Source organism: Triticum dicoccoides, chromosome 2A (assembly GCF_002162155.2).
Source record: "Triticum dicoccoides isolate Atlit2015 ecotype Zavitan chromosome 2A, WEW_v2.0, whole genome shotgun sequence".
Classification (NCBI taxonomy): Eukaryota; Viridiplantae; Streptophyta; class Magnoliopsida; order Poales; family Poaceae; genus Triticum; species Triticum dicoccoides.
In genome coordinates, this window is record NC_041382.1 from 617,338,276 (window position 1) to 617,352,046 (window position 13,771).

At 42.6% G+C, this 13,771-nt stretch overlaps 2 protein-coding genes across 2 annotated transcripts; one reads left to right on the forward strand and one right to left on the reverse strand.

Annotated features, from left to right (window-relative positions):
* The first annotated feature begins 335 nt into the window (after positions 1-335).
* Positions 336-1,188, forward strand: LOC119359706. The gene has a single exon (XM_037625811.1). The coding sequence runs from the start codon at positions 606-608 to the stop codon at positions 864-866; it is 261 nt and encodes an 86-aa protein (XP_037481708.1). The 5' UTR covers positions 336-605; the 3' UTR covers positions 867-1,188.
* A 7,988-nt stretch (positions 1,189-9,176) lies between these two features.
* On the reverse strand, positions 9,177-11,644 carry LOC119355766 (elicitor-responsive protein 3-like). Its single transcript, XM_037622635.1, has 5 exons — positions 11,290-11,644; positions 10,995-11,060; positions 10,321-10,447; positions 9,945-10,059; positions 9,177-9,471 (listed from the first exon to the last, which is right to left on the reverse strand). Exons 1-5 carry the CDS (start codon positions 11,354-11,356, stop codon positions 9,412-9,414), a joined length of 435 nt encoding a protein of 144 aa, XP_037478532.1. The 5' UTR covers positions 11,357-11,644; the 3' UTR covers positions 9,177-9,411.
* Positions 11,645-13,771: the final 2,127 nt, after the last annotated feature.

The window sequence follows — 13,771 nt, forward strand, 5'->3', positions numbered from 1 at the left end:
GGGCAGGTAACACCTGGCGGGCGCGGCCGTGCGATGGGAGCCGATCGAACGGTTCTTGAGCGGCCGCTCGAGACGAGACACGAGCGCACGCGCACTAATGTGTATTTCCGTTTTATATTTACTTTCGCTTTGTAGTGCTATCGAACTATGCGGTTTCGCTAATGAAACCGGGGAGAGGTCCAACACATGGATACAAACGGCCATCCAAGAAATACAACACACGCATGATATGCATCTTGCACAACACAACACAGACACATCACATCACATGAGTTGGCCAGCCAGGCCTGCTATTTTTGTATAGTCAACCGGCCACCCCTCACCCTCAAAGCCTCAATCATCCCCCTCCCCTACACACGGGCAATCCACGCCGCGGATCGGGAAACGGTGACCGACGACCCCATCCGGCCATCTTATTAGTAGCACCTACGGCACAAGGCAACAACGCACGCCTCTCCCAGCGCCCAAACACTCCGCTCGGCTGCTAGCTGCGCGTCCATACAAACGCAGTTACGCGCACAAGTACAGAACCGCCCCCTCCTCTTCCGGGAGGCCGGCCGGCCGGCCAGCCCGCTCCTCCCCTCCCACCCACCTCTGTCCTTAGCATGGTGAGGGACACCGGCGGCGCCCTGCAGCTGCTGGCGGTGCTTCTCCTCGTCCTGGCGTCCGAGCTCGCCACCTTCAGCTGCGGCCACAGGATCCCCAGGGCGGACGTCGCCGCCTGGAAGCGCGGGGCGACGCCGACGGGACGCACGGCGTCCACCACGACGACGACGACGGCCACTCGTGCCGGCGGCGCGGCGGCGGCGGCGCTCGGCGACTCCAAGAGGCTGGTGCCGCAGGGGCCGAACCCGCTGCACAACTAGCGCCGCGCAGGTTCTTCCTCGCTCCCATTTTTCTCGCGCGGAAGAACGCCGGCTATCTAGCGAGCGACTGAGTAGTGTGTGGACGATACAATCACATATGCAGTGATGTAACTGTAATTAGCTAGCCCATTAGATCGAGCTCCGGAGGTTGCATCCAAAGAAATAGTGTAAATTACATGTACGATGTATCTTCTTCTTCCTCCATGATTTTCACTACTTCTTTGGAGCAAAGATCTGAAACAGCAGGACAATTATTGATTGACTGATTGATTGATTGGGAGCTTGCTGCAGCCCTGTCCCTGCGAGAGCTTGGAGCGGTCAATGGCTGTCCTCAGTGTTTAATTTCGGAGGGCGTTTAGGGTCATTTCGCGTTGGCCAAGGCGTGGCAAGCGGACAAGGGCGCCACGACAAGCGGGTGCTTTGTCACGCCATGGCTAAAATATGATTGATCCTCACTAGCCTTTTTGTTTGCTTATGGGCGTGATCTCATCAGTACACATTTGTTGTTATCTTTACCCCCTCACATGGCGAGAAAAGTAGGAGATTAAAAACTGTTGGTAGGTTACGTTGGTCTTTTGATTCGGCAGGAGATAGGCAGGAAAGGCTTGGCCGTGTAGTCCGGCTGGAAGGTCAAACAACAGCCGGTCTAGACCGGCAGTCAGTTTGAGTCAGTGCAAATTTAAGCCATAATCTACGATCATCACCAGGAAAAACATGTCAGGAGAACATGCATGTATCATGCCATCACGGTGCTGATTTCCGCAGACTCTGTTTTTTCAGGAACAGATGGGCGTTCTGTTATTTTTTTAACCGAGCTAAGTCTCCTTTCTATTACTTTTGACATACAAAGATTCAATCCCCGCAAAAGAAACATACGAAGATTCAGAGGACGATAAAAAAAGGAAAAGCAAGTCATGCATGTTTATCATGGGCTGAAAACCTGTTATCACATAAACATGTCAAAAAGTTTCTTACACGACGGACAAGATAGTAAACATAAGGATATGTCTAGGGCACATCTAGATGTGCCATACTCATTGCATATCTAAGTGATTCAATGAAACTAAACGAAAAAGAAAAAAGACAAGAGAAAATAAAGACACCTACATCTCTAGGGCGGAAGCCGATTTTTGGCTCTTAGGTGCGCAACACCCCTATATATATCTCTACCGAATGTTATTCTCTCTAGATCTATATATTAAATGTATTGATGAAAAATACCAACAAATAAATGGGCTATACATTGTAATGACTCCTTTAAATGCCTTTTATTGAGTGCAAGGGAGTTACTCCTCTGAACACATAGCACTGTTGAATTTTTGGTGTGCAGCGTATTGAATTGTGAGGTCAACCTTGATGGCTCGATCAATACAAGTACATGATGCATTGGTGCTCCCAGTGCAGTGATTACTTAGTAGAACAACAACACTTAGTTTTGCTAACAAACTAGTACAAATGCTAACTGCCTTCTAACAAAATCCTAGAATCCGTATCATGAAATTCTCAGCTTTTTTTACTTGAGAAACAAAAGCTAAAGTCATCATCATGAAATTTGTCGAAATGAGGATCGTCGAATTCTCATTTTAAACTTTTATTTTTAATTTAATCCAGGAACTTTAGTAAATGATTTCTTTCAAAAAATCATGGAACTAGTATCACGCCATTCTTAGTTCTCTTAGAAGACATAATTCAAAGAATTGGTATCTTGAAATTTCTAGGAATTAATGTCTTGAAATGTTAGAAATGTTAACATCCATTAATGATAATTGGAGAGGGTCTTCCCCAAAACAGGCGACCTTGGATTTTAAGAATTACAATATCATAACATTCTTAGTTCTCTTAGAAGACATAATTCAAAGAATTGGCATCTTGAAATTTCTAGGAATTAGTATCTTGAAATGCTAGAAATGTTAACATCCATTAATGATAATTCGAGAGGGTCTTCCCAAAAACATGCGATGTTGGACTTTTTAGAATTATAATATATTGATTGCACATTTCCGTGCATTTGTTCAGTAGTCTGTCTTTTCAGTTATTTTAGACAATTTTTTTGAGTAGCCACTTTATTAGTTACGTTTACTTAGTGATTATGTACTGTGATGCTGATGTTGAGGCTTCAACCTGTGAAGAATGTATGTGCATTTGACGATGCCATTAGGCTTCTGGATTAGCGCACAAATGGCATATCCCATCATGCTTGTAAGAAGATTTAATGTTCTAATTTAAGTTTGAAACTTAAGTAATTTTCTTTGTAATATGAGCATGTATGATGTATGCAAGTTTAAGCTCAAAACTTCTATTGAGAACATGGAACCTATGAATTTCTACTTTTAAGTTTGAGTTTAGGTTAGTAACTTGAGTTAAAAAATATTGGAATCTTTGAACTACGTAGGTTGAATCCATGAACAAACTAGTCTTATTAACCGAAACTTATTATATGTGCAGTGTGATTAAAATCTAAAGTGGAAAATTCTTCCACATGCTAGTGTGATCCTAATTGGTTGTCACATGGCCCAGGTTACACATATCAGCTTGCATTTATTGCAGAATTTGGAAACCATTGGAAATTAATATACATCACGAGTACATCTGAAAAATATAACTAGGCCTGGATCCCTAGGTGCATGGCTGGGTCAGATTCAAGGGATGTATCACTTGGGTGCTCCTATGAAATTAACCACATTAGCACCACAAATCTAACATGCAATGACAGCAAGACCAGTGAGTGGGGAAGAATTAGTTTGATGTACCAACCCTAGTGTCTCTAGCAACATCACGTTCACAACCTTGCTTCGAAGTATCCCAACCTATTTCTTCAGCGCATCCAGATCTCTAGTTTTTTTTATGATCTATCGAGGATAACAGGAAGTGCATGTCGTAGAAATGATCTTTAAAAGGACTTTCAAACATATTATTCTCAAAAGTGACTCTATTGCAAAAATTCCATATAGCCCATATATATAACAACCGCGAAACAATAGTAAAGAACTTCTCTCCATTAGGACAAAAAGAATAGCACCAAGGAAATATTACCAGATATTGTTAGGGAAAATATCAGTACCAAAGACCGAGTGCATTGTTCTCCACACCACCCTTGCCACAAGGCACGGGAAAACTATGTGTTGAGAGGACTCAACCTGATCAGAAAAGGAGCAACTAGAGTTGTTAATTAATTTTTCTTTTTCATTGCCTCTCTTGTTAACACAACATGTTGAAACAACTGGAATAGGAAGATTAGTTTTCTAGTGGTAATTTTGCATCCCCAAGCCCATTTGTGATTTCAACCTGCTAAGGAGGTTTCCCACCATTGTACATCGATTTAGTGGTAAATAACATATCATTTTCTCCTTGGACTAGTATTTCTCATTAGGGTCATCAAAAATATTAAGACTAGCAAAATAAGCAAGGAAAGATTCACATTGATCCATAAGGTCGGGAGATGGCCTTCTCCTGAAAAGTAGTCATATATACTCCGTGGAGCACTGGAGCATTTCAATCGTAAAATCATGTGCATTACAAATATCAAAAGATTGTGGGAATTGCTCACAAAGGGGAGATTGTTTGTTAAGAGAATATTTCCACAATCTAGTAATATTACCAAATCTTGGCTTAATTTTTGGACCAATATGTAAAGGTCTTTCACTTTAAGAATGGCCTTCCAACAAGGAGAATAAAATAACTTATGTTTGTCATACGCCATAGTTTGATTATTGAGGTATTTGGCTTTAATGATCACCTGCCAGAGCCCAACCCATATTAGTGTTCAACCTCCACACACTACTATAGAGTCTGAACAAAACTGACCGGCCAAATCATACCATCACTGACTGGCCTAAGGTCCTTAACTCGCTGGTCCCTTTCCTTTTTGGATCTACATATTCTAGACTACTTAATAAGGTAATACCATTTTTCCATATTACGACACTGCCAAAATAGTATGCCTTTATGTTTATCAAGTCTCTCAATAAAAGTTTTGTTCAATGTGAGCATGGACATATGATAGGAAGAATTATTGGTCAATTAGCATTCCTCAGGATAGTTCTTTCTCCAATGAAAATAGCATACCCTCTCCAAGAATCAAACTTATTCAAGTATTTAGCCTAAGGTAGTACTGTAGGGTAACGTAGTAATTTCAGAAATTTTCCTACGCACACACAAGATCTATCATGGTGATGCATAGCAACAAGAGGGGAAGAGTGTTGTCCACGTACCCTCGTAGACTGTAAGCGGAAGCATTATGACAACGCGGTTGATGTAGTTGTACGTCTTCACGATCCGACCGATCCTAGTACCGAAAGTACGGCACCTCCGCAATCTGCACACGTTCGGATCGGTGACGTCCCACGAACTCTCGATCCAGCTGAGTGTCGAGGGAGAGCTTTGTTAGCACGACGCCGTGATGACGGTGATGATGAAGCTACCGGCGCAGGGCTTCGCCTAAGCACTACGACGATATGATCGAGGAGGATTATGATGGAGGGAGGGCACCGCACATCGCTGGAAACAATCAACTTGTGTGTTCTAGGGTGCCCCCTGTCCCATATATAAAGGAGCAAGGGGGAAGGCCGGCCGGCCCTACGGCGCGCCACGGAGGGGAGGAGTCCTCCTCCTAGTAGGAGTAGGACTCCCCCTTTCCTAGTCCAACTAGGAGGGGAAGGGGAAGGAAGGAAGGGAGAGGAAGAGAAGGAAAGGGGGCGCGCGCCCCCCTCCCTAGTCCAATTCGGACTCCCTATAGGGAGGGGCGCGGCTGCCCCTTGTGGGCTGGCTCCCCTCTTCCCTATGGCCCATGAAGGCCCAACTTTCCCCGCGGGGGTTCCGGTAACCCTCCGACACTCCGGTTTTCTCCGAAATCATCCGGAACACTTACGGTGTCCGAATATAGCCGTCCAATATATCAATATTTATGTCTTGGCCATTTCGAGACTCCTCGTCGTGTTCGTGGTCATATCCGGGACTCCGAACTACCTTCGGTACATCAAAACACATAAACTCATAATACCGATCGTCATCGAACGTTAAGCGTGCGGACCCTACGGGTTCGAGAACTATGTAGACATGACCAAGACACATCTCCGGTCAATAACCAATAGCGGAACCTGGATGTTCATATTGGCTCCCACATATTCTACGAAGATCTTTATCGGTCAAACCGTATAACAACATACGTTGTTCCGTTTGTCATCGGTATGTTACTTTCCCGAGATTCGATCGTCGGTATCTCAATACCTAGTTCAATCTCGTTACCGGCAAGTCTCTTTACTCGTTCCGTAATGCAACATCCCGTAACTAACTCATTAGTCACATTGCTTGCAAGGCTTATAGTGATGTGCATTACTGAGAGGGCCCAGAGATACCTCTCCGATACACAGAGTGACAAATCCTAATCTCGATCTATGCCAACTCAACAAACACCATTGGAGACACCTGTAGAGCATATTTATAGTCACCCAGTTATGTTGTGACGTTTGATAGCACACTAAGTGTTCCTCGGTATTCGGGAGTTGCATAATCTCGGTCATAGGAACATGTATAAGTCATGAAGAAAGCAATAGCAATAAACTAAACGATCATAGTGCTAAGCTAACGGATGGGTCAAGTCAATCACATCATTCTCTAATGACGTGATCTCGTTCATCAAATGAAAACTCTTGTCCATGGCTCTGAAACTTAACCATCTTTGATTAACGAGCTAGTCAAGTAGAGGCATACTAATGACACTCAGTTTGTCTACGTATTCACACATGTACTAAGTTTCCGGTTAATACAATTCTAGCATGAACAATAAACATTTATCATGATATAAGGAAATAAATAATAACTTCATTATTGCCTCTAGGGCATATTTCCTTCAAGTACATGCCCACATTTTTTAGAGAGGAAAACCTGATAGCAACTATCAAATATCTCATAGGAAATTGACCAATTTGACAGTCAAAAGATTAGCATATAAGTTCGCAATGTCATTGTCTCCTCCAGCACGAAAACTTTCACTTTGGAAGTTGATTTATAAAAACCAGATATAAGCTCAAAGGAATAAAGGAGAACTTTAGGGTTTAGAGCCTTATCAGGGTCACAATCAATACAAATAGTTGTATCATCAATGTATTAAATTACAACCACTGTTTTATCAATAAGGTCAGCAATCAACAACTAGCATATCATTCCTTTGGGAATTTTTAACAATTTTAGTATGGCACTCACCTGTCAGATTACAGGAGGTAGATGGTCCACCTACCTCACACTTTTGGCACTTTCATAAGGGCTTGTGGTGTTGTTCAGTTTAACAATAACAATTCCATTGTAAATGATACTCTTAATCCAGCTACATCAAATAGGGTTTAAAGACTCTGATTTATGGCATTCCAATAAAAATCCTAGTTAACTTTGTTGTGAACCTTTTCAAAATCAAATTTCAAGATAATACCACCATGCTTTTAATACAAGTGGGGATGTGAAATCTCATGTAAATATAGAATATGATTTTAAATGCAAGGTTACAATGAGAAGAAAATGCTAGAACCCTAGAGTTGATAGTGAGAGGGGCCACAAGTGCATCGTCTTTGGGATCCAGTTAGGCCAAAATCCTGCCACTACATTCTCTCAGGAACTATCATCACAATTTTAATGTTGGGTCGCAATATTTAGGTAGATTCTGCAATTTCTTTCCTTCCAAAACACCCACATAATGTATACAATCAAGCAAATAGTTGCTTTTCACTCTTCCTTCAGGAGGCCGACAACCTTTTTCTTTTAAACGATGAGTTGATGTTGTTCTTATTTGTTGGCAAAATCGAGATCATGGCTTGGCTTGCAAAAAACATACCTATAGAAGAACAAACATCTTAATGGTAGTCATTGGACAAATGTGGAACCGTTTGCGGGTAAATATGGAGAGCTTACAAATGGGACTAATGAGAACAACTACATGCGCGCATAACCTCCTAAGAGGATCTTGAGCCAAGAGAAGAATTGCATTTTTGGTTCTGTTTGGATGGTCCAAATTTTGCTAGCGAGGAAAGGAGGAGCTGCTTCTCGAGATTCTATATGGTATGCCAACCGTGTATGAACCATAGGATGACCATGACATCTAGCAAAGTGGAAAGCAGAATGTCACGTAATCCCAACCAAAGGTCACATAACTACATAAGTCAGCGATGTGCCATAAAGTGTACATGTTTGGAGAGATCAAATCTAACTTTGACTTGCCAACTCTTTCTCCACCGAGACCAAACAGTTCTTGCTGTTAGAGAAGGATTAGGGGTTCAACCATCCAAGCATCCATCGATCCTGCCAAAAGACGTATTTGGATCTGTTACCCATCGTGATGATGATGGAGGTTCACGACATGTGCATGCCCCTTCTTTGAGAAGTCATCATCGTGCCACACCATAGTTAGGACCGGTGAAGGTGTATCTATGGCCCTCCAGTGGGTTTTAATGATGAATGACAAAATTTTAATGGACCAATGTGTTACTAAATGTAAACATGCGTATAGTTCCAAAAGCAATAAAGAGGGGTTAGGATATCAACGATGGATGAATCTTGTTGTTTCTCAAATAGAATCCAATTGAGATTAAAACCAACGGCACAAAATCGATACTATCGAGGTTTGAAGTGTGATTCATGCCGCACAACAAAACTTTTTCATGGAGCTACTGTACACAAAACCCGACAAAGGAAGCAGTCAACAAACCCAGATCCAGAATACAAACTCGGCAATACCAAACCAAAACCTGCAGTGTTGACAGAGCGATGGACTTAGCAGCTAAGAAGAGAAAGGCTTCCCAGAGGCACCAACATGAGAACCCGGTAGTTCCAACTTCCGAAGCACAACAACTACATCAACCCCAAACTACTAGGTTCTCTAAATCCTGTCACTGAGGTCATTTTCATAGTAGCACCAGTTTTAAACTAGTACCACTATTGAAGCTCTACTAGGTTGAAGCTTGGTCAGTGAAACCACGACCACTAGAGGCGAAAAGCATGATCAAACTTGTAAAATTCGAGGATGTTAGGGTACCCCTAACTCTTTCCCCCGGTGGAAATGTCACCATATCTTGTCTATTCTTTTTAGTTCCCACTTCGGCATTCAAAAGATAGAAAATTGGTAGGTCACCATGGACGATAGGGTTGTTATAAGTGGATTTCATCCTCACATGTAGGCTAGATTGAATATCTACAACAAAGGAAGCACCATCGACAAAAGAAAGGAGAAAATGTACTCTTTCCAAAAAGGAAGAAAACAAGCGAGTGCCTTTGGCCTTTGCATCAATTGATGCACACAACCTTCTCTATTAAGAAATGGGGCCATCACCATTGCAAATCAATTTAGTGACATTAAAGAGGGCTCATACTTCATACAAGTGGGGAACACTGTTATTACAAATTTGAATACTAGAAAACGATACCAATCAATAAGGAGATTTGTAGCTTATCCATAATTGATGGAATCAATGATAAATACAGTCTTTAACAATTAAAATAGGCTTTAGTTCTAGCACACGACTTGTCACGCACCACAGTTCAGCAAAGCACCTACTTCTTCTCAAGATGATTGGTTCCACCCACCGTAGTTTTCCTCGGGTTGATCCTCATCACGAGCCTCCTGTGAACAGAGAAAAGCATTTAGCAGAAATGTAAGTATTGAGGTCAGAAGAAGGACCAGCTCGTTCATCTTCATAAAAATGGAAAGCATTTCAGGCTTGTGTAAGCCCGCAGTTGACGTGTCAAAAAAAGAAAAGAAAAGGAAGGCATCGAAGGAGCATAAAAATAAGACCCGGATACTCTACACAATTGGTGGTGCTGAAACTAGAAGTTGAAAGGCTAAAAGATGGTACTTCCTCCGATCCATGTTACTTGTCGCTCAAACGGAATGTATCTGTGGAGGGAGTTGAAGAATTACAGCCAAGTGTGTGGTGGTGATCAGTTTATCATATGTGAAAACTGTTAACAGCGAATAAGGCCCTACAAGCTTGCATATACAGTTACTAATGCAGACGTTTAGTTAGCCACAGAGAAACAGAGGACACGGTAAAGTGAAATGGGTTTAGTCCCTGAACATGAATGTAAGACAGCTACCTCCGGAGTGAACGTCAGACCGATTTTGATTTCTCCACGGTACTCTTCGTCTTTGACAACATTGTAAACAGTTGGTGGGATGCTTCCTTCAGTGTACACTCCATCCAATGGGATCCTGAAAGAATCAAATACTCAGAGTTGTAGTGGATGATGCAATCTGCGATCATTCAATTTTGCATCCCGCGATGCTGCGACATCAATCGAAATGCAAACTGCAAGTGTTTCAAAAACAGATTTCGCCAAACATTTGAGCCAGTTTTATGTAAGACCGCCAGCCCCACAACTAACTCAAAGGAACACTCTGGGTTGGCCACATCTTCAGGGATAGAAACTGACACAGGACCAAAATTGCTACTCCTAGCTCATTTCGACTTACGTTGCTTCACCAACGCTGTCGTCGTCCGTGCCACCATCACTGTCGAGGAGCTTGATGACGAGCTCGGTTGCATTCTCAGAGACGGTGAACACAAAGGTTTCGTTCCATTCAGGATCACTTCCCTTTCCTGCATGCATCGAGTGAAGTCAAGTTACATCTCATAAAGAAGTCAATAGCACACATGCACAGCAGCATTTAGATGCATGCTGCTGCTTTTAACATGTCTTGATGATTTCCAATTTTCCTCATGGAAGGATCCACGGTTGATTCGGCTTATCGCAAACGAGGTGGGAAAATAAGATGCGTTAACTACTTAATTAACGTGCTTTTAGCGCATTGGTTGCTGCCATTCTGAATCGATCTGCGTTCTTATTATGATCGTCTAGATTTTCCTGCTGTTCAAGTGTCCAGACATTACTGACATGGCAAAACACATGACAGACTCAAGCTTCAAGCCTGATAGCTTTCTAGCAGCACGTGGAACATAGGACTCATTCAGCACCAGTGCTCGTTTTTTTCTTTGTGAAGGACCACAAGGACCAGATTTCACTATCATTAAGATATCGTTTTGAACGCTACTAGTGAACGAAAGCGTTGATCGATAAATTGAAGAGATATATAAGGTTTCCTATATACTGTGAGCAAAATATTTGCAAGCTAACGAAGAAATTTACCTGAGGCGACGGTGCTCTTCTGCTCCTGCGATGTGCATTTTAGAACCGCGTACGGGTCCATGTTGCCTGCAGCAAACAATTCGCAGCCACGGAACTCGTCAGCGAGAATCGATCCCGCCAATTAGACACCAGCAAAGGCGAAAGCACAAACAACTCGAGAATATTGCGCCGATCTGGCTGATCGGGAGGCCATCACTTCACCGAGCTACTTGATCGAGCGGGGAACGGGAAAGCAGAGCCGAATTCAAGCAGAAAAGAACTCGATGTGGGGAGGGAGAGGCCGAAGGTAGCTTACAGAGGTAGTCGGTGTTCTCGAGTCCCTTGGCTCCGACGAGCAGCACCTCCAGCGTCCCCTGCGCCATCTTCTCTCCGGGCCTGATCTGACTGATCTCGCCTTCCTCTCCCGCTCGCTCGATCAGGAATTATATGCTGATGGGTAGGCAGCACGACTGAAGGTCGAGACTGATTGCTGTAGATCCGATCCGAGCCCCGGGGCGCCGCTGTATGTATAGGACTAGGAGTTGAAAAATGGAAGGCTCGGCCGCGTCTTCCTCGCACCTCCCCCACGTCGCGTCACATGGACGCGGTGTGTGGTAGGGCATAGGCGACTTGCCAACTTGCCGAAGGCAGGTCAAGTACCGCGCGGCGCGCCAATGGGGGGTGGGGTGGGGGCGGTGGGTTCTTCCGCCGGTTTCGCGCGTGTCTGCCCGTAGTCCGGCCGTGCCGATTGGATGATTGAGGAGCGAGAGGACGGGTTTGACGCGCCCAGTCTGTCACCGTTCGTGTGATCGTGCAGGTGCAGTGTAGTAGTTGCATCGTCCATGGACGGTGGCCGTCCGGGGCCACAACTGCATTTTTTTAGAGGCCACGAACGCTATATATCGCCCGTTGCAATCCCTAGCGTAGCGTTTCCTCACTAGGGACCGTGGACGGGCCGGCCCATTATAAATTGAGCGAGAAAACTGCCAGGACCGATTTTACAAGGTTCCTAAGAGTTTTTTCGAACCTTGTCGAAGGTTCCCGATTCGTTTTCTTACTGGTTTGCTGGTTTATTTTTTTCTTCTCTTTTTTGTTTCTATAATTCACAAATTTCAAGAAATATCCAGAAAATGTTCAAGATTTCCTAATTATTTGCATTTCCAAAAAAAGTTTGGAATTTTCTAAAATGATTATGTTTTCAAATTTTGTGCGTGTTTTCACAAAAATGCTTACTAATACAAAAATATTCAATCATTTCAAAGAATAATTGAGATTTCACAATTTGTTCGCATTTAAAAAAAATGTGTTCCTCAAAAAATGTTTGAAAAATAAAAAAACTGTTCCCATTTATAAAACGAATGTCCAAAAATTCAAAAATAGTTCACAATTTTAAGAAATGTTCACAAATTTTAAAAACAATTCGCGATTTTGAAAATTGTTAGAGGTTTCATACAATTTTTTCCGATTTTCAAAAAATGTTCGTGGACATTTCTTGTATTTTTCGTGAACATTTTTTAAAATTCATGAACTTTTTTTCCTGAAATTGTGAACTTTATAAAAATTCATAATAGTTTCAAATTTCATGAATATTTTTTGAATTCGTGAACATATATTGAATTTGTGAACATATTTTGCATTCACGAACAATTTTTAAATAACCATAAATATTTTCCTGAATTTACGAAAAAATTATTTGGGAGTTTTCTTCAAATTATAAATTAATCTGATCGAAAAAATGAAATGGGAAAGAAGAAAACAAAAAATAGGCGTGCACTCGCTCGCTGGACCAGACCCATCTTGCTTGAGAGATGCAAGGTAGCGCTCGCTATGAGCGATAGACATCAGCTCCCGTCTAGGGCTCTTGTAGGAGGAGACAGGACAAGAAACATGTGTTGTTTAGTTCAGACCAGTACTACTTATTCACACTACATAGGCTAGATTTTGAATCCTCTAGACTGTGTTGGGCCTCGCTTATATTCTTTGGTTCGAATCCTACAAAAGACCCTGAAAGTAGGATAGGTATGCATGCGTAAACGGAAGAATGGAAAAACATAAAATTTGTAAGTCTTGCATCAAGATTAACAGTGGCTCTATTTTATATGCATTTTTAAACTCATTTATTGAATACTACTCCATATATCATGTCCCATTGAACAAAGTACATGTCCATTATGCATGCTTTCTGTTTTTTACCCTTTTCGTTGTGAGCATTACATAGTTTGTAGTTTTTATTAGTTATCTTTGGTTTGTTGTGTCTAGGTGCTTTCGAGTAACCATGGGCCAAACACGATGAAAAGGCCAGGGTTGGGACCAATACGGGAGATTTCCAGGCACCAAACCCAAGCATTTTGGAGTGCTAATTATGACATTTTAAGTGATCAAATTAAAAATCCAACACCATAGGTGCATTGGCGTCATTCATACGAATCCAACGAGCCCAAGAACGTCAAAATCAAAGTTCATATGAAGAAATGATGACCATTTTACTAAAGGTGTCCAGAGCAAAAGACAACGCTCGATATGACCGGGAATGGTCGTACCACCCCCGACAAGCTCTGAAATCGCCCAGATCAGACGCGATTCTTCGTGGATTTTATCTCAATTTGTTCTGACAACTTCCTTGGCCACCATGGGAGGTGTTGGGATTTGATTTGGCTCATTTAGAGCCCTTGTATCATAGTGGAGAAGCTACCTCAACGGAGGAGACCCAAGGAGGCCTCCTATATACACCTCAACCGTAGCGGTCGTCCATCACCCATACGCGATATACCGATATCCATCACCATCTCCATCTCCAT

Coding starts and splice junctions, on each gene's coding strand:
- LOC119359706 (XM_037625811.1), top strand. CDS start 606: ATGGTGAGGGACACCGGCGGCGCCCTGCAGCTGCTGGCGGTGCTTCTC.
- LOC119355766 (XM_037622635.1), bottom strand. CDS start 11,356: ATGGCGCAGGGGACGCTGGAGGTGCTGCTCGTCGGAGCCAAGGGACTC. Junction 11,061..11,289: donor CGAGAACACCGACTACCTCT/GTAAGCTACCTT, acceptor TGTTTGCTGCAG/GCAACATGGACCCGTACGCG. Junction 9,472..9,944: donor GTCTGACGTTCACTCCGGAG/GTAGCTGTCTTA, acceptor CTCTGTTCACAG/GAGGCTCGTGATGAGGATCA.